Source organism: Cavia porcellus, unplaced genomic scaffold (genome assembly GCF_034190915.1).
Source record: "Cavia porcellus strain 051 isolate PalLab524CR breed Dunkin Hartley unplaced genomic scaffold, mCavPor4.1 scaffold_27, whole genome shotgun sequence".
Classification (NCBI taxonomy): domain Eukaryota; kingdom Metazoa; phylum Chordata; class Mammalia; order Rodentia; family Caviidae; genus Cavia; species Cavia porcellus.
The window spans coordinates 665,078-687,568 of NW_026947510.1; the positions used below are offsets into that span (position 1 = coordinate 665,078).

Below are 22,491 nucleotides of genomic sequence, written 5' to 3' on the forward strand. Positions count from 1 at the left end.
AAAACCTAGACTTGCTACCTTGACTGCCATCGACCACTATTGGCCATGTTGCTGCTTCAGCTGTTAAATGAGGGGCTAACATGTTCACATCAGTGGTTCAGAGCCACCCAGCGGCAAGACAGGAATTAATGGACCTATCATGAATGTGTTAAACTACTAAGATTACTAAGATTGCTTTTTAAAACTTGCAAACTTCAGCACTAAAAAAGCTGTGACCAGGCTCATGCATGTGAACTGCTTGGGATTGGGAGCTGACAACATTCAACACCTAGCAGGGTTTGGGGACTTGGCAGAGATGGTGTGTCAGTAGGCAATGTGACACTAATGAATGAATCACGTGACCAGATAAGGTAATGTTTGCTTCTTCACTAGATTTGAGCCACAATTTCAAATTCATTGCATAGAAAAGGAAATTATATCATCCAAGAGTATGGCACTTGTGATAGAAATGAGGTCTGCATGAGTGAAGAAAAATGCAAGGAGGTTTAAATTTGCAGGCCTAGTAACTCCTCCAAATTTAAGGATTTGATGATAATACATAAAACTACATGAGTGAAGAAGGTTTAAATTTGCAGGCCTAGTAACTCCTCCAAATCCTTAAATTAGCTGCCCTAGAGAAAGTCGTCGCTTCAGCCAGGCCTTGCTTTACCAGATTCATAATCTGCCAAAGGAAGTTGGACTCCCCAGTTGCTGAAAAGGGATATTTATGGAATACACTTATAAAAAAGAATCGTGTTTCCCCCCATTACCACATCTTTTAAGAGGGAAAAAAAAGTTTGCTAGAAAATGCAAAATGGCGACTGCCATGACGTCATACCTGCCTCGGCGAGGACTGGAGTCTTAGTAGGGGCGGAAGCGGGCTATAGCAGCCTCGCCGTGAGCAGTCGTGAATACACAGGCCAAAGGAAAAGTTCGACGTCTGGCGGATATGTCCGGCTGGATCCTTACTAAGGGCGGAAGTGTTCTCATTAAGGGCGGAAAGGATCTGAGCTAAGAATAGCTACAGCTCCTGCCCTGTTCCAGTCACTTCCGGGGCGGATCGGAAGTTGCTTTGTTTTGCTTCAAGATGGCTGCTGGGATGTATTTGGAACATTATCTGGACAGTAAGAGCAAGCTGGAGAAGGGGGTCAGAGGTCAGAAGTGGTGGGCGACCGGGGCCGAGAGGATCTACGGCCTCGAAGTCGTAGTGGCGAGAAGGTCCCAATTATGAAAGGGATCTGCGGGAGAAAATATTGAGGGGTGGGAAGAAAGAAGGGGCGGGGCAGAAGGGCCGAGTCCTCACTGCTGGGTGTGGAGCAAGGAGGAGGTATGCGGTGGGGTTTAGGGGTGTTTCTTGAAGGACCAGGCATGGCAAGGAAATCTGTGCTACATCTGTACTCCAGTGTCTCTCACCTCAGGGTAAACTCCCTCGCCTCCAAATCTCCCACAGTCGGTAGCAGTCAGTGCCATTTGGAGCAGCTGCGAAGAGGTGCTCAAAGTGTCTCGCAGCCAGTTGTTTCTCAAGTGGCTTCTCATGAGGGTGGGAGTGAAGGTGAGGGTGAGGGACTATTGTCAGATGATCAACTGAAAGGATCTAATTCTCGCCAAAATCTGGGGTTATGTTTATGCCATTTGTGTAAGTACCGCTTCACAAAGCCTGTCACTCTGTGCAATTAAGGTTGTCTTATTGGAGAGTCGTTATTTAACATATTTATTGAGGAAATGCTATAGATCAGATGTATGGCAGATACTGGCAGTGTAATAACAAAAAGTAATGGGCCAGTGTTGTAGCCCGGTAGTAGTATCTGTCTGGCATGGTAATGCTCAGTGTTCAGTCCCCAACAATGCAAAGATTGAGATGGACACACACACAGCATCTGCTTTCAAGAAGCTCATGTAAAGGGAAACAGATCCTGCAGACTAAATAATTATTAAACAGTAAAACTAGGCATCATGGTGTACACCTAAAGTCCCATCACTTGGGAGGCTGAGGCAGGAGAATCATGAGTTTGTGGCCAGCCTAAAGTACAAAGTGAGACCTTGTCTCCTAAATAAATGAATACGGCTAGGATGAAGCTCCCTGATAGAGCACTTCCCCAGCATGCACAAAGCCATGGATTATAATACTTAGTAGTACTGAAAGAAAAAACAAAAAGGCAAAGAGAATACTTTGATAGCCTGTAAGTACTTGGCAGAGTCTGGGAAGATCAGGTTTGTGTTTTTAGTCCTTGGGATCAAATCCAGGTCTTCACACTGAGCCTTTTAAAATTTTTCATTTTGAAACGGCCTAAGTCACTAAATTGCCCAGGCTAGATTTGAATTTGTGATCCTTCAGCCTCAGCCTTCCAGAGTGCTAGAAAGACAGGGGCAGATCACTATACTTGGTTTGAGCTAAACTTTGCTGGGGATCAAACTCAGGACCTTGTACTTGTGAGGCAGGCGCTTATGCCGCTGAGCTAAATCCCCAGCCTTTGAGCTGAACTTTGAATAATGAACATGAATTGAGCACGCCAGGGTGTATTGTGGGGGTGGGTAAGGAAGACTAAGCAGGTCCCAGACACTCAGAAAGCCAGTGTGCTCGCAGAGACACGCAGAAAGTCTAACCTGGCTGGTGTGGGGGGTGAGGGCCAGACGTGCAGAGCCTCCTACCTGTACTGACAAGCATGGGAAGATTGTGAGCCAGAGTGTTGGCTTTTTTTTTTTTAGACAGAGTTTGTGATATTGCTTGGTGTGCCTTCAAACTCTCCATCCTCTTTTCCTAGCTTCCGAGTGGAGTAGCTGGGATTACACGTGTTGGTCATTGCTCTCTGTTACTCTCCCTGCTCCCCCAGTGCTGGGGATTGATCCAAGGGTCTTCACACTCAGCTACATCCCCAGCCCTTTCTTTTATGTTTTATTTTGAGACAGAATCTTTCTAAGTTACTCAAACTGAGTTTAAGTTTGGGATCCTCCTGCCTCAGCCTCCCAAAATACTGGGATTGTACCCAACAGTTTACATTTTTAAAAACAATGTTCAGGCTACTGTTACGGAGAGTAGATTGGAAGTATGTAGAAAAAGGCACCAGGATGGTGTCAGATTTTGGCTTTCTTTTTTTTTTTTTTTTTTTAACACAGTGTCTCACTCAGTTTGGGCTGGTCTTTAACTCACTGGGTAGTCCAAGTTGGCCTTGCACTCACAGCAATCTTTGTGTCTCAGCCTCCCGAGTGCTGGGATTACAGCAGTGCACCACCATGCCTGACATTAGGGTCTGGCTATGTAGTTCGGGCTGACCTTGAACTCATTAAGTGGTCTAGGCAGGTTTTGAACTCGTGACAGTCCTGCCTCAGCCTTCCAGAATACTCAGATTAAAGGTATGATTGAAGCTAAAAGAAGGGGCAAGACTAAGTTATGGAAGAGGAAATGGTGGATGCTGCTGCAGAGGTGAGTCGTCAGAGGAGAAGCAGACACAGCCTCTTGAGAGAAAGGTGTGATTGCTGTCACAAATCTAGAGGTTTGAGTGAGGGCAAATGGTTTATAAGAAACCATAGAGGCCACGTATAGTAGAGGACACCTATAAACCAGTACTTGGGAAGCTGAGGCAATAGGACCTCCAGTTTGAGGCCAGGCTGGACAGCTTAGCAGCTTAGCAAAACCTTGTCTTAGAAAAGGGCTGGGGGGCCGGGGATTTAGCTCAGTGGCTCGAGTGCTTGCCTGGTAAGCACAAGGTTGTGAGTTTGATCCTTGGTACCAAAAAAGAAATGAAAAGGGCTGGGCATATAGCTCAGTGAAAAGGCCCTGGATTCAATCTCTAATACAGGAAAAAATAATATATTTGGGGATTGGAGTATAAGTTATATTGAACGCTTATCAAGTCAGCTTTCTGTCTTCCCTAGGTATTGAAAACCTCCCCTTTGAATTACAGAGAAACTTTCAACTCATGCGGGACCTGGACCAAAGAACAGAAGGTACGTACTGAGAAGGGGCTGTGTGTAAAAGGAGGACGTATAACCACTTACTCCTCTGTTTGCTAGTACTGTGTCGTCTGACATGAAGAACTGTGGCTTTTTAATTTTCCCTTTTTTCTTTTTTGGTACCAGGAATTCATCGCTAAACCTCATGCTTACCAGGCAGTCACTGTGCCACTGATCCGTATCCCTGACTTTTTTATTTTCTCACAATTCTTTCTCTCTCTCTCTCTCTCTGTCTCTTACAGTTCTTAAGAGAGAGTACTGACAGTCTTCATTTCTGTATCAGCCTTTCCATAACCAACAGAGTATTGAGATAGTAGTGCCTCAAGAATTCAAAAGACATGCCAGGCACAGTGTGTACATGCTTGAGATTCCAGTGGCTCAGGAGCCTGAGGCAGGAGAATCTCAAATTCAAGGTCAGCCTGGGCTGTGTAGTGAATTCAAGCCTAGCCTGGACTGCAGGGTGAGATCCTGACTCAAAAAGCCAAAAATAAATTATAAAAGGACTGGAGATATAGCTCAGTTGCTTAGTACACACAAAGTCCTGGATTCAATCCCAGCACTGCAAGCAAAAAAAAAAAAAAAAAAAAAAGATGCTATTATCTTTATGCTTTTCTCAAGAACAGTTTAAGCTGGCAAAGTAGAGTGTAGGCCTATAATCCCAGCACTTGGGAGGCTGAGGCAGGAAGACGGTGATGAATTCAAAGGCAACCTGGGCTATTTAGTGAGACCCTGCCTCGGATTTTTAAAAAATCATTTATTTGTTTGCAGTATTGAGGATTGAATGCAGAGTATATTGGATATATTGGATATATCTAAGATATATTGGATATATCTCACCCTGAGATATATCCTCAGCCAATACCCTGTCCTGTCTGGAGATAGGATCTCACTAAGTTCCCTATGCAGCACTCAAACTTGTGATTTTCTGTCTCGGCCTCCCATAGTGCTAGAATTAGAGATGTGTGCCACCACACGTAAGCTTTTATTTATTTGAGATTGAACCCAGGGAGCCCTGAGCTACATCCCACTCCTTCCTTTTCTTTCCTTTCTTTGGTACTGGGAATTGAACTCACTACTACACGCTTGCAAGGCAGGCACTTACACTACTGAGCTAAATCCCCGGCTTCCTTTTTATTTTTTACTTTTGAGACAGAGTCTCACAGAGTTACCTAGATTGCCTTGAACTTGTGATCCTTCTGTCTTAGTCTCCCGAGTAGCTGGGGTCACAGGTGTGTAACTATACCCTACTCAGTTCTACCTCTTGAATCCATGCACAAAGATCAGCTGGGAATGATGAATTGTGTGCTTTTCAGCTTCTTCCAGAGGCCCAGAAGGAAGTGTGTCATTAGTGTGCTTTAAGTGCTTCCTGTTAGTCATTGCTTCGCTTCTAGAATCAGATTTCCTTCTTGCCATTGACATTTTCATGGGCCCTAGCAGACATGAGGGAACAGACAACCTTTGGGTCCCAGGGCATCAGCAGCCTTCCAGTGTTAAACTGTTGGAAGCAGTGTTTAAGGTGAACACCATAAGAAATGATGGCAGGGCTGGGGATTTAGCTCAGCGATATAAGGGCCTGCCTTGGAGGCAGGCAGTCGTGAGTTCGATCCCTGGTACCAATAAAAAGGAAAAAGACAAAAAAAAAAAAAAGAAAGAAATGATGGCAAATAGCTGGGTGTTGTGGCACACGCTTGTGATCCCAGCACCCGGGAGGCTGAGGCAGAAGGATCATTGCAAGTTCAAGACCATCCTAGGCTACCAGGTGATCTTAAGGCCAACCTGAACTGCGTAGGTGAGACCCTGTCTCAAAAAAACAAAAAAGACAATAATTAATTAATTAATTAATTAATTAATGGGAAGTAGAAGCAAGTCACAGACGAAGGGGCAGGCAGTATGGAGTGGGTCTCAGCTAAAATCCTAAGTCAGAGCAGCAGATGATTCGTCCTGGCTCCCAGCAGGCAGACCTGCTGTGGGAAGTTTTTGAGACAAGAAACGAGATGGCCTTTGAAACAAAACACATTTGGCAAGAAGCCTCTGAGTCCTACATAGAAGCATCTTCAGACATCCACCAAAATATGCTTCCTCTTACTGTGCTGTGCAGAGTTCAGCAGTGTGTGGCAGTAATTAAGTTCCAACTGTCCTAGCAATGTTTTTAGTAATCTGAAGGCATCTTAAAACACTTAGGGTCAGTGTGCTGCCTTTCTTGAGTACACAGCTTGGTGCCTGGCACATTTGATATGTTTTAGTCCGAGGGTTATGGTGGTCCTTGGAGAGGGCCGAGGAATGGGAGGAAGAAGCCTGCTTTGTCTGGCCATCTGGGACGATCATGACCAGGCCTCTGTCTCTGTCTTAGACCTGAAGGCTGAAATTGACAAGCTGGCCACCGAGTATATGAGCAGCGCACGCAGCCTGAGCTCCGAGGAGAAGCTGGCCCTGCTCAGACAGATCCAGGAGGCCTATGGCAAGTGCAAGGAATTTGGTGATGACAAGGTTCAGCTTGCCATGCAGACCTATGAGATGGTATGGCCCTGTCCATGGCACCCCACTACCTCCCGTCTCATCCCCCGGGCCTCCGACCCCTCCTTTAGCCATGCTGGGATCCATGGTGGGTCTGGGCAACCATAGACCCTGCCTCCACCTGCTCTGCTGCCTCAGAACTGCCCTTCACCTCTGCCTTCTCTTTCCCTGCCCCCAGGTGGACAAGCATATCCGACGACTGGACACAGACCTGGCCCGCTTTGAGGCAGACCTGAAGGAGAAGCAGATCGAGTCGAGTGACTACGACAGTTCTTCTAGCAAAGGCAAAAAGAGTGAGGAGGGGGGCGGGCCATGAGCGGGCGAGGAAGCAACGGAGAAGGTGCGGCTCCAGCCCATGGGAGGAGACCTGGCAGGGAGGAGGGGGAGGAGGCCTTAACCCATCTTCCTGTCTTCTGCCTTCTGGCTCCCGCCCTCTCCCCTAGAAGGCAGGACGCAGAAGGAGAAGAAAGCTGCACGTGCTCGCTCCAAAGGCAAAAATTCAGATGAGGAAGCCCCCAAAGCTGCCCAGAAGAAGTTGAAACTCGTGCGCACGTGAGTGTAACTGCTGCCACCTCCCTTCTTCTCACCCTACGCTGCTTGCACGGTCCCCACCCTCCTGTCTTCTGTGCTGGTCACTTGTCCTTCCATTTGGTGTCTGCTGGGGAGAGGAGGAGCCACAGTCACTCCCCTCCAGGCTCTCCTAGCCGCCTTGAATGCTCATCAAGTAGCTTCCAGCCACAGCCACGGGTGACATTTCCTTTCCCTCTCGGCATGCAGAAGTCCTGAGTATGGGATGCCCTCAGTGACCTTTGGTAGCGTCCACCCCTCAGATGTGCTGGATATGCCTGTGGATCCCAACGAGCCCACCTATTGCCTTTGTCACCAGGTCTCCTACGGAGAGATGATTGGCTGTGACAACCCTGATGTGAGAACCCTTTTGCCTCAGGGTGAGGGGTTTGGAGAGGCACAAGAGTGGGTATAAAGTGGGGTGACCATGGTTGAAGAGTGGGATTTAAGAAATAGTCGAAAGCAACATGTAGGGCATGTGCCTCTAATACTGTACTTGGGAAACTGAGGCAGGAAGCTATCTTGCACCCAGGTGACCTTCAGTTTGGGGCCAGCTGGACAGTATAGTGAGAGCCCATCTTAAGAAAATAGGGGCTGGGAATTTAGCTCAGCGGCATAAGCGTCTGCCTTGCAAGTGTGCAGTCGTGAGTTCAATCCCTGGTACCGATAAAAATGAAAAAGACAAAAAGAAAAAGAAAAAGAAAATAGGTTAGTGGCTGGAGCTGGGCGGCCTTGAATCTCTTGAGAAGTCTCCAAAGAGAGTAACTAAAGGGGGCACTGAAGGAGTCTGCTCCGCTTCCTTTCCTCCCGGTGTCTACCCAGGGCCCTGACCAGTGGGTCCTCGTCTCCTTCCTTTTCCAGTGTTCCATCGAGTGGTTCCACTTTGCCTGTGTGGGGCTGACGACCAAGCCCCGGGGGAAATGGTGAGTGACCAGTCAGTGGGAGCTAGGCGGTGCTACAGCGAGCAGCAGAGGGCGCCGTCCACTCCACTCACTGCCTCCCATCCTTGTCTTCTAGGTTCTGTCCACGCTGCTCCCAAGAGCGGAAAAAGAAGTAGATGAGGGCCTTGGGTTTCCACACAGTTTCTTCACATCTCCTGACCTGGGCTGGTGGGCAGAGAAGTGTGCTGGTCCAGGGGGACGGGGAGAAGCGGGTGGTACAGTGCTGTCACCCCCTCACCTGGCTGCTCACTCCCCACCCCAGCGCCGAGGCTGTGTCCAAACCCTACAGGGAGGGTGCCATGGCCACTGATGGTATGTGCCCTCGTTCTGGCTGTCCCTTTCGCAGGGACACGATCTTGCCCGCTGTCCTTGTGCCTCCATGCTGAGGTTGGTGCTGTATTTCAGAGGGAAGGTCCTCCCCCTTGCTTTGAATTTAAGGTTGGGGGCAGTAACACTGGACGCTCCCCTGCCCTAAACTTCCTCCCCCAAGGGGGACTAAATGTGTGATAAACTTCCCCACTCACTTCCTGATTCCCACGGGCAGGGGTCCCCTAGATCATCTGGGCTGTGGCCCTAGTTGAAGGGACCCTTGAGGGGATGTGTCCTGGCCTTGTGAGTGGGAGAAGGGGACGAAATGAAATGCAGATGACTCCCATGTAAAAGGAGTTTGGTAGGTAAATAAAAGCTATCCGTGTTGGCCTGCTGTATTTATTGTAGACTGTTGTGTAATGTGCTCAGCTTCTCTGTGCGTCCCATGGGCCGACTGGGGGAGAATGGCACCCTGGAAGCAGAGCAGACGGGGCAGCAGTGGTGCCTGGACCGCATCCACAGGGGCAGCCGGAGCAGGCAGAGCTGGCCAGGCTTATGGCCTTGGTCACCCCTACATTTTCTTCCACATGGCATCTCTCAGTTTCCAGTCAGTGATATGTCTGTGTTACCTATGTGTACCACACACTAAATACCGCTTAATTGCACATTTGAAACAGGAAATGAATACGGTATCCTGCCCATACTTCCATGGATTGCCCTGCTCGTCTGTCTTAATCACGTCTGGGGACACTGAACACTTGCTCTTCTAACTCTGCCTTCGGTGGTTCTTAGTTCAAAAAAGATAACTAGTCTATCCAACCACAAGTGCATTTAAAGTGAAGGTTTAAAAGTTGTAAATAGGCTGGGGATTTAGCTCAGCGGCATAAGCGCCTGCCTTGCAAGCAGGCAGTCGAGAGTTCGATCCCCGGTACTGATAAAAAGGAAAAAGACCAAAAAAAAAAAAAAAAGTTGTAAATGAGGGGAGGGAAAGGGAATGGGGGAAAAAAGCTAGATTCATCTTGTCCAGGTACAAACTCCCTGTGATGAATATGACCGTTATATTTATCTAAAATGTACCAATAAAATCAAAAGTAATAAAATGGGGGCTGGGGATTTAGCTCAGTGGCGTAAGAGCCTGCTTGGTAAGGTAATACAAGGTCATGAGTTTGATCCCTGGTCCCCCCCCAAAATATAGTAAAATGCTTATAGGTTTATACAACCCAGTGTGACTCCCACAGTTCCTAGGTGGCTGGGGTCCATAGCTGGGTCCAGGAGGTGGGGTGAGGGTGACAGCAGAAGGGGACCAAGCAGGTGAGGAGGATTTGACTGGTTGAACCAATTTCTGCTTTTCTAAGTTAAGTTTCTATTTTTCTGAATAGTATCAGCCAGTGAAAGTTAAGTTCTGCTTTCCCTTTAGAAGTGATGTAGTCCGTCTGCCTGGAAAAGGGGGCCTGTATTCTCAGTTTCCCTTGAAGCCTCTTTCTCAGTTGAAAAGTTTGTAGCTTCTGCCATTTTTTTTTCACCGCGCAATGTGTGCGTGTGTGTGTTTTTATAGGGTCTTGCTGTGTAGTTCAGGCTGGCATCAAACTCTGGGAGATACACCTGCCTCAGCTTCTCGAGTACTGGGATTACAGGCTTATGCCCCGCTTTGTGCCTTGCACCTCCAGCTGCCCCAGAACGGGTCTCCTGTGCTCCCATCTGGGTCTCCTTCATCCGCAGGGCTCACTGGTGAAACAGGTCCGCCTGCCAAGATCACCCACCGCTGGTCTCTGGTGCCCAGGGCGTGCCCCGTGCCCCGCCCCTCCCCCTCTGTGACGTGGGCGGTGCCTGTGCACGGTGCACAGCCCGAGGTTCAGTTCGCTAGGCCCGTTAGAGGCTCTGATCTCCCCGGGTCATGGGGCAGCCGGCTGCTGGCTCCATTCTGACACTGCTGAGGGGTAAGAGGCTTTCCCCTCGCTCCCTGAGCTCCGCACCCCTCCAGTCCTTGAAACCGTCCCCAAAATGACTTCTCAGACGCTTTCTCAGGGTGATCGTGAGGGGTCTGCCCCTCACTCCTGAGACCCTTTGAGACGGATGTCCCCCCGGACCTGGCCTCCATCCCCAGCAGCCCCTCAACCTCCTAAGTGGGCATTGTCCTCCTGGGCGCCCCCACCCTGCCACTAACTTAGGCAGTCTTCCGCTGGGGGGTGCATCCCTCCCATCTGTCTGAATGCCGGCTGAATTGCCCTCGCAGTGCTGCTCCTGCCTCTGGGACCTGCTCTCGCGCAGGACTCTCCCTCGGCTCCTACTCCAGGCAGTCCCCTCTCCCCCACCGAATATGAGCGCTTCTTCGCCCTGCTCACCCCCACCTGGAAGGCAGAGACCACCTGCCGCCTCCGCGCTACCCACGGCTGCAGGAACCCCACCATCGTTCAGCTGGACCAGTATGAGAACCACGGCCTGGTGCCCGACGGTGAGCGCCTGTTTGCCGGAAGCCCCGAGCTCCCCGTGGGGCAGAAGCCTCGCTGTGCTCCCCGCATCCAGCCTGCGCTCACCCTGCCTGCCCTTCCCCAGGCGCTGTCTGCTCCGACCTCCCTTATGCCTCCTGGTTCGAGTCCTTCTGCCAGTTCTCTCAGTACCGCTGCTCCAACCACGTCTACTACGCCAAGGTGAAGCCTGCTTGAAAAGAGCTGGATCTGGGGACCCTGGGCCAAGGAAGGAAGGGCGACTGGAGAACGAGAAGGGGTGTGGCAGCCAACCCATAGACACGCCTTCCTGCCTTTCTGCCTGTCACCCTACCTGCTGACCCTGTTGTAGGTGGACACTGCCCAGTTCAGCCTTTGTAGGTGTTACTAGTCATAGACTCCAGGCCTTTGTAAAGCAAGCAGAGGGATGAGGAAAGAGAGAGGTGGCCCTTTCATTTCTTCTAAAGATGCAGAGACTTTATTTAAGTCAAATGCTCTACAGTAAAGCCCCAGGAGTATGACCCCCCAAAAAAACAGAACACCTTTTTTGGTAGTGAGTGGATATCAGGAATCCAACTCAGGACCTCATGCTTGCCAGACAGGTGCTATGCCACTGACTTATATCCCTGGCCCAAACAGACTGTCTTCTAAAGGCCCCTGATCAGGACAAGAGGGTCCTAGTGGGGACCATGTTCCTTCATCTCTACCCTGAAGTGTGGGAGGGCACAGGCTGGCAAGGGATTAAGGAATCACTGAGCAGGAGCAGCCTGCCCTTTGCAAAAGCCATCCTGCTCTCCCTGCAGAGGGTCAGGTGCTCCCAGCCGGTCTCCATCCTGTCAGTCAACAGTTTCAAGGAGCTGGAGTCTCCAGTGGAGGTGTCCCCCACCACAATGACCTCACCCGTCACATCCCACATCAAAGGTGAGCCCCTGGGAGAGCCTGGTGGGAGAGAGTAGGGATGGGGAGATCTGCTTAGGAACACAGATTAGGGCTCTCTCCTCCCTTTCTTTTTTATTTTTCCAGACAGGCTTTCACTAAATCATGAAGTTGCCCAATCTGAGCTTGAACTTGGTGTCTTCCTGCCTCTATTTCCCATGCTAAGATTATAGATGTGCACTGCCATGCCCAGCTTCTATTATTTTCATGTTTTGAAGGATTAAGATGCAAGGGAAAGGGTGTAGTTTAGTAGCAGAGCATGTGTTTTGGATGCACCAGGCCCTGGGTTCAACTCCCAGCATCAGACCCCCCCCATAGGGAGGACTACTTGCTGGCTGTTTATACTACTTGATGGTCTCCAAGGCAGTGGGCACAGGGGTAGCATCTGAGATGTGAGTTAAAGAGCTCTTCCAGGTATGCTGGTGTATGCTTGTAATCTTAGCACTCGGGAGGCTAAGGCAATATTTCAGACAGCCCACAACCTCCTAAACAAGTGGACAGCAAATGGCTTAAATAAAAGACACAACTGGTATCATTTTAAAGGGCTCCAGAAGGATCAAAATCCTCTAACAGAATTTGAGATTTCCTGGGGGTTGTATTTATTGGTTTGCAAACAAAGGAAGGGGAGACTGAGCAGGACCTTGGGAATCAGTTTAAAGACTTTTGTAAGTAGTTAGTTTTGCTATTTAATAGACTGTCTTAGGGGGCATCTTAGCTACTGCATGGTACTAGCAAAAAAATAGACCCAAAGATCAATGGAATAGATTAGAAGATGCAGGAACAACAGCAGACACACTAAGTCACCTTATTTTTGATAAAGGTACCAAACTTTGGAAGAAAGATAGCCTCTTTAATAAATGGTGCTGGAAAAACTGGCTGTACACATGCTAAAGATTAAAACCGGACCCATATCTTTCACCATGCACTAAGCTAAAATCAGAATGGATCAAAGATCTTAATAAAATAGAAACATTATCCCGGTACTGATAAAAAAAAAATAGAAACATTAAATCTACTGGAAGATAGAGTACATAAAATTCTTGAAGACATTGGTATAGGCAAAGACTATGAACAAAAGCCCAGTTGTATTCTTTGTATCCCAAAGAATCAACAGCTGGGATCTCATCCTACTGAAAAGCTCTTGCACAGCAACGGAAACCACCAATGGCGTGAAGAGACAACCCACAATGTGGGAGAAAATGTTTGCCAACTAACCCTCAGACAAAGGACTGCTATCAAGAACATATAAAGAACTCAAAAATATCAGTCCTTCCAGATTTAAATGCCATCCAAAATGGGCATCTGAGATGAATATATACTTCTCAGAGGACAAAATACAAACAAATAAATACATGGAAAAATGTTCATTATCACTGACCATTTGAGAGATGCAAATTAAAACAACACTTAGATTCCACCTCACCTGAAAAAGTGGCTATTATTATTATTATCATCATTAGTGGTATTGGGGATTGAACTCATGACCTCATACTTGCCAGGCAGGTGCTCATGCCACTGAACTAAACCCCAGCTCCCAAAATTGATACTAAAAAATCAACAATAACAAATGCTGACAACCCTTCTCTGCTGTTGGTGGGAATGTAGAACGGTACAGCCACTGTGGAAATTAGTGTGGAGATTCCTCAAAAACTAGGACTACAGGTCGCATTCAACCCATCTATTCTGCTTCTGGGTATCTTCCCAAAAGAATTAAAAACACCGTAGCACAGCAATATATGTGCACCCATGTTTATAGCAGCACAATTTATAATAGCTAGATCTTGAAAGCAACCTAAAAGCCCATTGACTGAGGAAAGGATATAACAGACGTAGCTGGGCGTGGTGGCTCACGCCTGTAATCCCAGCACTTGGGAGGCTGAAGTGGGAGGATGGTTGGAAGTTCAAGACCAGCCTGGGCTACAAAGTGAGCTTGAGGCCAGCCTGAACTGCATAGCGAGACCCCGTCTCAAAAAAGACAAAAAAAAGAAATGTACATGGTATCAAAATGAAGGACCACTACTGTGGCAAATGCAGCAGTGGGACCCATTTCCACTTTCCTTGTAAGCACACTTTTTTTCCGGGAGACAGGGTTTTGCTACGTAGTTCAGGGGCTAGCCTGGAACTCACAGTCATCCTCCTGCCTTGATGGAGAGCACTACGAAGTAGTTCTGGGTAGGATTTAAAATTAGTCAGTTGGCTTTCTATGGTTGTGAGTCTGTCCCAGGCCTAGGCCTCTTACTTGCAGAATGGCAGCAAATTCATAGTAAGTGAATCTTTATTCACTGGTCCCAGCAGAGGCTCACAGTGGCCTGTGATGGTGTGACATCTTAAAGGGCCAGACAAGGCCATAGCTGAGGACGCCTGGCTCTGACTCCAATTTATTAGACAGAGAGTACAACTGCAGGCACCTCACTCCTGCTCTAACTGTGAACCTAGAGAAAAGACAATCTATTTTTTTTCAAATCTAGTTTATTTCAAAGAGGAAAAAAAGGGCTGGGGATTTAGCTCAGCGGCATAAGCGCCTGACTTGCAAGCAGGCAGTCATGAGTTTGATCCCTGGTACCCATAAAAAGGAAAAAGACCAAAAAAGAAAGAGGAAAAAAAAAAATTCAAAACACATCAATCAGGGTAACAGGGGTACATACATTGTGCATTGTCATCCCCAAATCACTTATCCAGAGCACAAGATATCTGCATTCAATTATCCAAACAATACCAGCACAAATCTCTCTCTTCAGAGAAATCAGTAGTATAACTATCTTTTTTATATACATATACAAATATTGTTTCTTTCAGCTTCTCACACTAGTGAGGCAATACAATGTTTACACGTGTGTCTTATTTCACTTATGAGTATGTTCGCAAGGTGCATCCATTTACCTACAAAAGTCTCTTATCCTTATTTATGGCTGAGTAGTACTCCATTGTATAAAAATACCACTTTTTTTTTTTTTTTGTCTTTTTTGAGACAGGGTCTCAGTATGCAGTTCGGACAGGCCTTGAGCTCACTTTGTAGCCCAGGCTGGTCTTGATCTCCCAATGATCCTCTCACCTCAGCCTCCTGAGTGCTGGGATTACAGGTGTGAGCCACCACACCCAGCTCTTTTTTCTTAAATATACTTATTCTCTCCTCTTTTTTGGTCCCCCAAACCGTGCAGCCACAGAGCGACAGTCGTTCCAGGCCTGGCCTGAGCGGCTCAGCAACAACGTGGAGGAGCTGCTGCAGTCCTCCTTGTCACTGGCTGGCCAGGAGCAAGCGGCTGGTCATAAGCAGGAGCAAGGACAGGAGCAGCACAAGCAGGATCCGACCCAGGAGCACAAGCAGGATGATGGGCAGGAGCAAGAAGAGCAGGAGGAAGAGCAAGAGGAGGAGGGGAAACAGGAAGAGGGCCAGAGTGTAGAGGACATGCTGGGCAGGGTGGGCAGGGCCGGCCTGCGGATAGGCTCCGAGCCCAAGCCACAGTCCCTGTCTCTGTCTTCCGACCCTCACTCCTTCACTGCCCGGGTCCGAGACGTGGACTCGGCTCCTATGATGATAGAGAATATCCAGGAGCTCATTCAGTCGGCCCAGGAAATGGAGGAAATGTACGAGGAGGATGCCTACTGGAGAAGCCAGAACCACGGCAGGTACTGGAGGTGGCGGCTTCCTTGTGACCTTGTCTTCCTGATGCCTCTTTTGGAACTGAGAAGCCCACATTCCCAGCTTTAGCCTCCAGACCCACTCAGATCCACCTAAGCTTCAGGCTCAGCTGGCCACGCTGGCCTGTTTTGTCCTGTGCTCACTTGACCTCAGCTCTTACACTGACACCTTGGTTCTGTACTCTTACAGGATATGGTATGGTGAGCCCTTGAACCTGGTGCCACCAGGCTTGAACTCAGGTCTTGTTTCTAGCCCTGATTAATGGTGCAGCCTTTGAGAGAATATTTCTCCTTTCTGGGTCTCAGTTCCTCATCAGTTTTTTTTTTTTTCTTTGTTTAATTTTTGAGACAGGGTCTCACTATGTAGTTTAGGCTGGCCTTGAATTCACTCTGAAGCCCAGGCTGACCTCAAACTCATGGTGATCCTCCTGCCTCAGCCTCCCAAGTGCTGGGATTACAGGCATATGCCTCCATACCCAGCTCCTCAATTTGTCATTTGCAAGAGAAGGAAGTTAGTCCAGGGCTTCTCAGGGTCATGATAAGCATGCTGAATGTATATGACCAAGCTGCTCAGGGGACCGGGAGAGTGGACATGACTTTTTGCCTCAGCCTCCAGCCTATCCTCACCAGCACTGTCTTCTTGTAGCCTCCTGCAGCTGCCTCATAAGGAGGCCTTGCTGGTGCTGTGCTATTCCATTGTGATGAACAGCTGTGTCATGACCCCCTCGGCCAAGGCCTGGAAGTACCTGGAGGAGGAGACCTTTGGTTTTGGGAAGTCGGTAAGCTTGCAGCCTTTCAGTGAGCATGGCTCTGGGCATCCTAGCCCCAGCCCTAGAGAGGTCCAGGTGGAGAGAGTCTATCTGAATGGGGCTTCTTTCTCTGGAAGGACCTCTCCAGAACATTCAAGGAGGAAGCCTGTACACCTCACTTTGATTCCAGTCCAGTATGGGCCTTAGCCCTCAGTCTCTCTGCAGTACTTAGCTGTGTCTCAGATATCGCTCTCCCCTTGAGAAGGCTCATGGAACCCGTTCTAGGCAGTCTGTAGAGATTGTAGTCTCAGTGTGTCTTCTATCCCCTGGAAAATACACTGCAGGGTTTCTTCTGCTTGTGGTTTTGAGATGGGTCTTGCTGTGTTGCCAAGGCTCCTGATTCTGGAACTCCTGGGCTCACGTGATCCTCTTGCATCAGCCTGCTGTGTAGCTGCGACTACAGGTGTGCATCACCATGCCTGGCCCCTAGTTTTTCAAGTAATACAAACTATCAAATATTTATTGAGAGCTGGGACACCGACCTTCATCCATTTGTTCACAAATCCTCGGGGCACCCACTACCTCCTAAGTTCCTGAGATGCTAACGGTGTTGCACAAGGTAGACTCGGTGCTCTGTCAGGATTTGTTGGGGGGAGGAGGAGGACAGTATGGTGTGAGGAGATGAGTGCTGCGATGTGCATGGACAGGTACGCATGTGAGAGGAAGACTGTGGCTGTGCTTGGGAGGATCGCAGAAGGCTCCACAGAGGCAGGAAACCCTGAAGATAAGGGGGAACCCGGAAGGAGAAGGGACTGGTGGGGGATTCCTGGTAGTGCAAAGGCCGAGGCAAAATTTCTCAAAGGTGTTGGGGATTTAGCTCAGGGCATTTAAAAAAAAAATTCTTGAAGGTCTCAAGTGAACATACTTTTTCTGCCCTTAAGGGACAGAAGGGGTTCATACTGGAAAATATTACAGGAGTGTTGTGGGAGTTGGGGTTTTTTTTTTAAAGACAAATAAAAAGAGCCAGGAATAGAGGTACATACCTGTAGTTTCAGCATTCCCAGAGGCTGAGGCAGGAGAATCACAAATTTAAGCCTAGCCTGGAAGATTTATACTGTCTCAAAATTTTTTTTAAAAGAGAGGGGCCGGGAATTTAGCTCAGCGGCATAAATTCCTGACTGGCAAGCATGAGGTCCTGAGTTTGAGCCCCAGTACCAAAAAAAAAGTAGGGGGGGACTAGGAAAGTAGTGTAGTATGAGGGACCTAGGTTCAATCTCCAGTACTGCAAATCATGAACTAGATAAAGATATAAACATGTAAGAAGAGCTGGGCATGGGAGTATACACCTCTAATCCCAGCTAGTTAGAAGGCTGAGGCAGGAGAATTCTGTGTTTGAGGCCAGTTTAGGCAATGTAGAAGACTCTGTTTCAAAATAAAATTTAAAAATCGGGGGGGGGGGTTTAACTCAGTGAAAGAGCACTTGCCTAGCATCACAAGGCCCTGGGTTCAGTCCCCAGCACAAATAAGTAAAATTAAAAATAAAATGAAAGTGGGGGCTGGGGATTTAGCTCAGCAGCATAAGCGCCTGCCTTGCAAGCAGGCAGTCGTGAGTTCGATCCCTGGTACTGATAAAAACGAAAAAGACAAAAAAGAAAATGAAAAAAATAAAATAAAAGTGGTCCCGGACTATGCCCTCTAAGTGGTTTGCATGGGAGAACAGTGGAGTTCATTGTACCTGGAGCAGAGCATTTGTGTTTCGCTTGGTAAACCAGGGGAATTTGGCAGAGATTTTGAGTCAGGGATGTGCCAGTGCCTCCTTTGTGTGCTTCTGTGAAGAGTAAGTAGGTTTCCAGGCGAGGAAGCTCACTCCTGTAGGAATCCCAGCACTTGGAGGCTGAAGCAGGAGGAGACAAAGGAAGACAGTGTCTCAAAACATTAAAAAAAGGAGCTGGGAATTTAGCTCAGCAGCATAAGCACCTGCCTTGCAAGCAGGTGGTTGTGAGTTCAATCCCTGGTACCGATAAACAAAACAAAACAAAAACATTAAAAAAGAACTCAGTGGGGTGAGAGATTTCATGCATGGTTACAGACTGAGCCCACAGGTAAGAAGGGACTGGCTGAGGGTGCTGCTTAGTCACAGTGCTGAGGAACCTCAAGCAGAGTCCAGCTAGGAGATGGGTAACCCCTCTCCCACTCTTCAGGAGATCTTCTGAGAACCTGGAGGGGTTTGGTTTTGTTTTGTGAGACAGAGTCTCACTGTGTAGTTCAGGCTGGCCTTGAACTTGTGGTGATCCTCCTGCCTAGTCTCCTGAGTTCTGGGATTATAGGCATACCCACCAGTGAATTTGGAAGTTGTTAACCAGGTCCTTGGCAGAACATACACTTTAGATTCTGAGAGACCTGGATCCATGTCCCACGTTCACTTTTTTTTTTTTTTTTTTTTTTTTGTCTTTTTCCTTTTTATCGGTACCAGGGATCGAACTCACGACTGCCTGCTTTACAAGGCAGGCGCTTATGCCGCTGAGCTAAATCCCCAGCCTCAAGTTCACATATTTTTTAACCAGTACCGAGGATCGAATCCAGGGCCTCATTCATAGGAGACAAGCATTCTACCCCTAAGCTAAATTCCTAGCCCTTTTAAAATTTTTATTTTGATACAGATCTTGCTAAGTTGCCCAAATTGCTCTCAATTTGGCAACTCCTGCCTCACACTTAGCTACACCTACTAGGCATGTTGCTTTGAACAATGTACTGAACCCCACCAAGTCTGTTTCCTCATAGTATTGACTGGGATATTATTGGTATTTCCACTATGACAGGATTATTGTGTGTGTGTGTGTGTGTGTGTGTGTGTGTGTGAGAGAGAGAGAGAGAGAGAGAGAGAGAGAGAGAGAGAGAGAGAGGGTTCTGAAGACTAGATGAGATGAGAGTGGGTGACCATAGTGCCAGCAGCTCATCACCTACATAAACAGCATTTGCACTAGCAGAGAAGGGAAGGGAAGAGCACTATCAGTCCTCTCAGGGGCTGTTAGAGGCAACCACAGAGCACCCAAAGGTAGGTGTCTGTCAGGACTTTACCAGTGGAGCTAGGAGGAATAGATAACCAGGAAGAGGGTGAAGAAGGCGCTGAGGCCAGGGCTCCGGGGCACCTTGGAGAGGCAGGCAGGAGGCAGCAAGGCCTGAGGAGAGCCCAGCAGAGACACCCTGAGGGCTCTGGAAGGCTGAGGCCCCAGAGAGAACAGGTCAGAGTCCCGGCCTCAGCCTCATTCGTACACCTACCCTAGGTCTGTGACAACCTTGGACGGCGACACATGGCACTCTGTCCCCTCTGTGCCTTCTGCTCTCTGAAGCTGGAGCAGTGCCACTCAGAGGCCAACCTGCAGCGGCAGCAGTGCGACGCATCCCACAAGACACCTTTCATCAGCTCCTTGCTCACAGCCCAGACCATGTCCATGGGCACCCAGGTACATGTGGGGGTGTCCTGTGGTAGGGGCTAGCAGGGGTACATGGAGAGGGCTGAGAGGCCACAAGGGCAGGACACACACCTTTCCTGTCCTGTACCCCAGGCGGGGACCTCGGAATCTGGCCGCTTTTACGGGTTAGATGTATACGGTGGGCTCCGCATGGATTTCTGGTGTGCCCGGCTGGCCACAAAGGGCTGTGAAGACATCCGGGTCTCCAGCTGGCTCCAGACGGAGTTCCTCAGCTTCCATAACGGGGATTTCCCCACCAAGGTGAGACCTTTTCTTTTTTTCTTTCTTTTTTTTTTTTTTTTTTTTGTCTTTTTTGAGATGGGGTCTTGCTGTGCAGTTCAGGCTGGCCTTGAGCTCACTTTGTAGCCCAGGCTGGTCTCGAACTTGCAAGGATCCTCCCACCTCAGCCTCCTGAGTGATGGGATTACAGGCATGAGCCACCACGCCCAGCCAAGGTGAAACCTTTTCTAACCTCAGGTGTGGATGGAGGCTCCCCCACCAGCCTCCTGCCTCTTTCCCGGCAGGCGCTGATCACTCCATCCCGAGCAACAGGCAGGGATTTGTCAAAGCAGCAAGAACAGGCCTGGGGGAGGAAGCTGGGGAGTGGGAGGAGGGAGACAGATGCAGTACTGACTGGCCTAGCTCCAGGCCCTTTCTTCTGGGTCAGTTATTCACATCCCTACAATAAGAGTTACACTCATCTCGGTGATCACCTGAGTAATTCCAGGTACTTGGGAGGCTGAGAAGTCTGATTGCAAGCTCAAGACCAGCCTGGGCAACATAAGCGAGAGCTTGTATCAAAATAAAATGTAAAAGCCAGGTATGATGGCACACAACTGTAATCCCAGCACTTGGAAATTATATAGTGCAGCCCAAAAACACCAAAACAAAACAACTAACAAAATAAGTAAAAAGTATACAAAAGGGCTTGGGGGTGTAGCAACGTACATTTAACATATTAGTGGTCCTGAGTTTGAGCCTCAGCTCCAAAAAACATATACAAGCTGAACATGATGGTACATGTCTGTAATCTCAGCATTCCAGGGGGCTTAGTCAGGAGGATCATAAATTTAAGTTCAACCTAGACTAATTAAGGAGTTAGTGGTATCTTGTAAGTAAGTAAATAAATAGAGAAGGACAGAGGATGTAGCTCAGTGGGTGGAAAGTCCTGGGTTCATTCCCTAGTATTAAACACACACACAAACACACACACACACACACACACACACACACACACACACACAGAGGGCTGGTAGCTGAGCTGAGGGACGATACCCATACCCAGATCTTGACCCTGGAACCCCAGATCTAGAGAGAGCCTTGGAGATCATCTCTATTACTCTGGATTTATAGGTGACTGTTGAAGCCCAGAGAGGCAAGTGATTCACACTCTAACACACAGCAGAGACTCTCTTCCTCTCTCTCCCTGAAAGAACCCCTGATGGCTGGACTACTGATACTTGGGTGATGCTTGTTTTTCTTGAGGTGCTAGGAATTAAACCCAGGGCCTCACACATGCTAGGCAAGCATTCAACCCCTGAGGTACACCCCAGCCCCTGTACTGACCCTTAGGCACCCCCTCTCTGTTTCCATGTAAACTGACCAGTAGGTGGCTGCTTCAATTCTCCCAGACTGACTTCTTCTGGGACCTGTGCCAGAAGTGGGAGGAGACAGCCCTACTCTGCAGAGCGGAAGTGTTCTCCAGGGTCCTATCTTGCCTCGGGTTCTGTGTCACAAGTAACTTTTGGGAGCAGATGTTCTGCTTAGCTTCTGCTGACCGCTTCTCCCCACCCCTGGCTTAGGTTTGTGACACGGACTACATCCAGTACCCAAACTACTGTTCCTTCAAAAGTCAACAGTGCCTGATGAAAAACCGGAACCGGAAGGTGAATCCCTCACTCTGTTCCCAGCTTCTGCCACCTCCCCCTTGGTCACTCCAAGTACTTTGCTTGCATCTTAGGGCAATACCCTCCATAGAGGCAGCTTCTGCTGCTGCAGTCCTGGGGTTAGCGGGCTTCTTAGGCAGTAGGGCCAGGGGAAGTTGGCACTCACAGGAGTAACGGCCCCAAGGGCACAGCAGGTAGAACCCTCAGCTGCACTGGGAATTGGAGGCTGAGTTTCAGTCTGGTCTCCTGTTCTTACTCACCAGGTGATAGGATAAATCACTTCCATTTAGGATAAATCACTTTCATTTTGAACCTCAGCCTTCTCATCTCCAGATGAAGGGGAGGTGGGCCAATTCCTGTCTTCTCTGAGCCTCCTCTTTCTACTGTTCTCTCCTGCTCCTGGGTCTGCTGACACCCCCTGCCCTCACTCTGTGGGTGTCTGGTTCGGGGACAGAGACCACAGCCTAGTCCCTTCCTAGGTGTCCCGTATGAGATGCATGCAGAATGAAACCTACAACGTGCTGACCCCTAGCAAAGGAGAGGACCTTGTGCTTCGATGGAGCCAGGAGTTTAGCACGTTGGCTCTAAGCCGCTTTGGATGAGATGGGTCCGTTCTGTTCCCACCCCAGCTGGACCTTTCCACATGCTTCAACCATCACTTCAAAACTTCGTCTGTCATTTGCTTCTGGGCTGCTCCCCTTGGATCTCTTATGTAGCTCGGATGCACATCTTCCCTGAGCTCTGGGCTGATGAGAGCTCACCTGGCTTCATGAATGTCTTTACATAAAGTTACTATTTTCTGCTTGTGTAGCCTGTTTTAGTTTGAGCTCCTTCCTTGGCACTGGCATTGTGCACCCTGGGAATCAGTCCTCAATCTCCCAGACATAGGATTGCTCCACAGATGAGAGAACTGTGTAGCGATGGTACTTGAAGAAACAGCCCTCTGCCAGGAGAAGCAGAAGACCCAGCAGTCAGAGAGGCAGACTGAGGAAGGACATGGCTGTGGGCTGGGGATCCCAAGGAGCATTGCTGAAGCGTTGGGCCCCATGATCTCAGGTGAGTGTAGAGTAAAGGCCAGAGCATGATTTGTTCAGAGGGACCAA

At 48.7% G+C, this 22,491-nt stretch overlaps 2 protein-coding genes across 9 annotated transcripts; both read left to right on the forward strand.

Moving 5' to 3' along the window:
* Window positions 1-953: 953 nt before the first annotated feature.
* Window positions 954-8,659, forward strand: Ing4 (inhibitor of growth family member 4). Of its 8 annotated transcripts, none has more exons than XM_063237637.1 (8): window positions 954-1,103; window positions 3,853-3,924; window positions 6,281-6,447; window positions 6,623-6,737; window positions 6,888-6,996; window positions 7,222-7,391; window positions 7,873-7,934; window positions 8,029-8,659. In XM_063237637.1, exons 1-8 carry the CDS (start codon window positions 1,067-1,069, stop codon window positions 8,260-8,262), a joined length of 966 nt encoding a protein of 321 aa, XP_063093707.1. In that variant the 5' UTR covers window positions 954-1,066; the 3' UTR covers window positions 8,263-8,659. The 8 variants fall into 8 exon arrangements, with proteins under 8 accessions (XP_063093707.1, XP_063093708.1, XP_063093709.1 ...); XM_063237638.1 differs by having other exon boundaries at window positions 6,891-6,996; XM_063237639.1 differs by having other exon boundaries at window positions 6,623-6,728.
* A 1,447-nt stretch (window positions 8,660-10,106) lies between these two features.
* Window positions 10,107-22,189, forward strand: Acrbp (acrosin binding protein). The gene is made up of 10 exons (NM_001172907.1): window positions 10,107-10,198; window positions 10,495-10,713; window positions 10,815-10,909; window positions 11,509-11,626; window positions 14,800-15,268; window positions 15,927-16,059; window positions 19,314-19,493; window positions 19,596-19,763; window positions 21,305-21,388; window positions 21,868-22,189. Exons 1-10 carry the CDS (start codon window positions 10,156-10,158, stop codon window positions 21,988-21,990), a joined length of 1,632 nt encoding a protein of 543 aa, NP_001166378.1. The 5' UTR covers window positions 10,107-10,155; the 3' UTR covers window positions 21,991-22,189.
* Window positions 22,190-22,491: the final 302 nt, after the last annotated feature.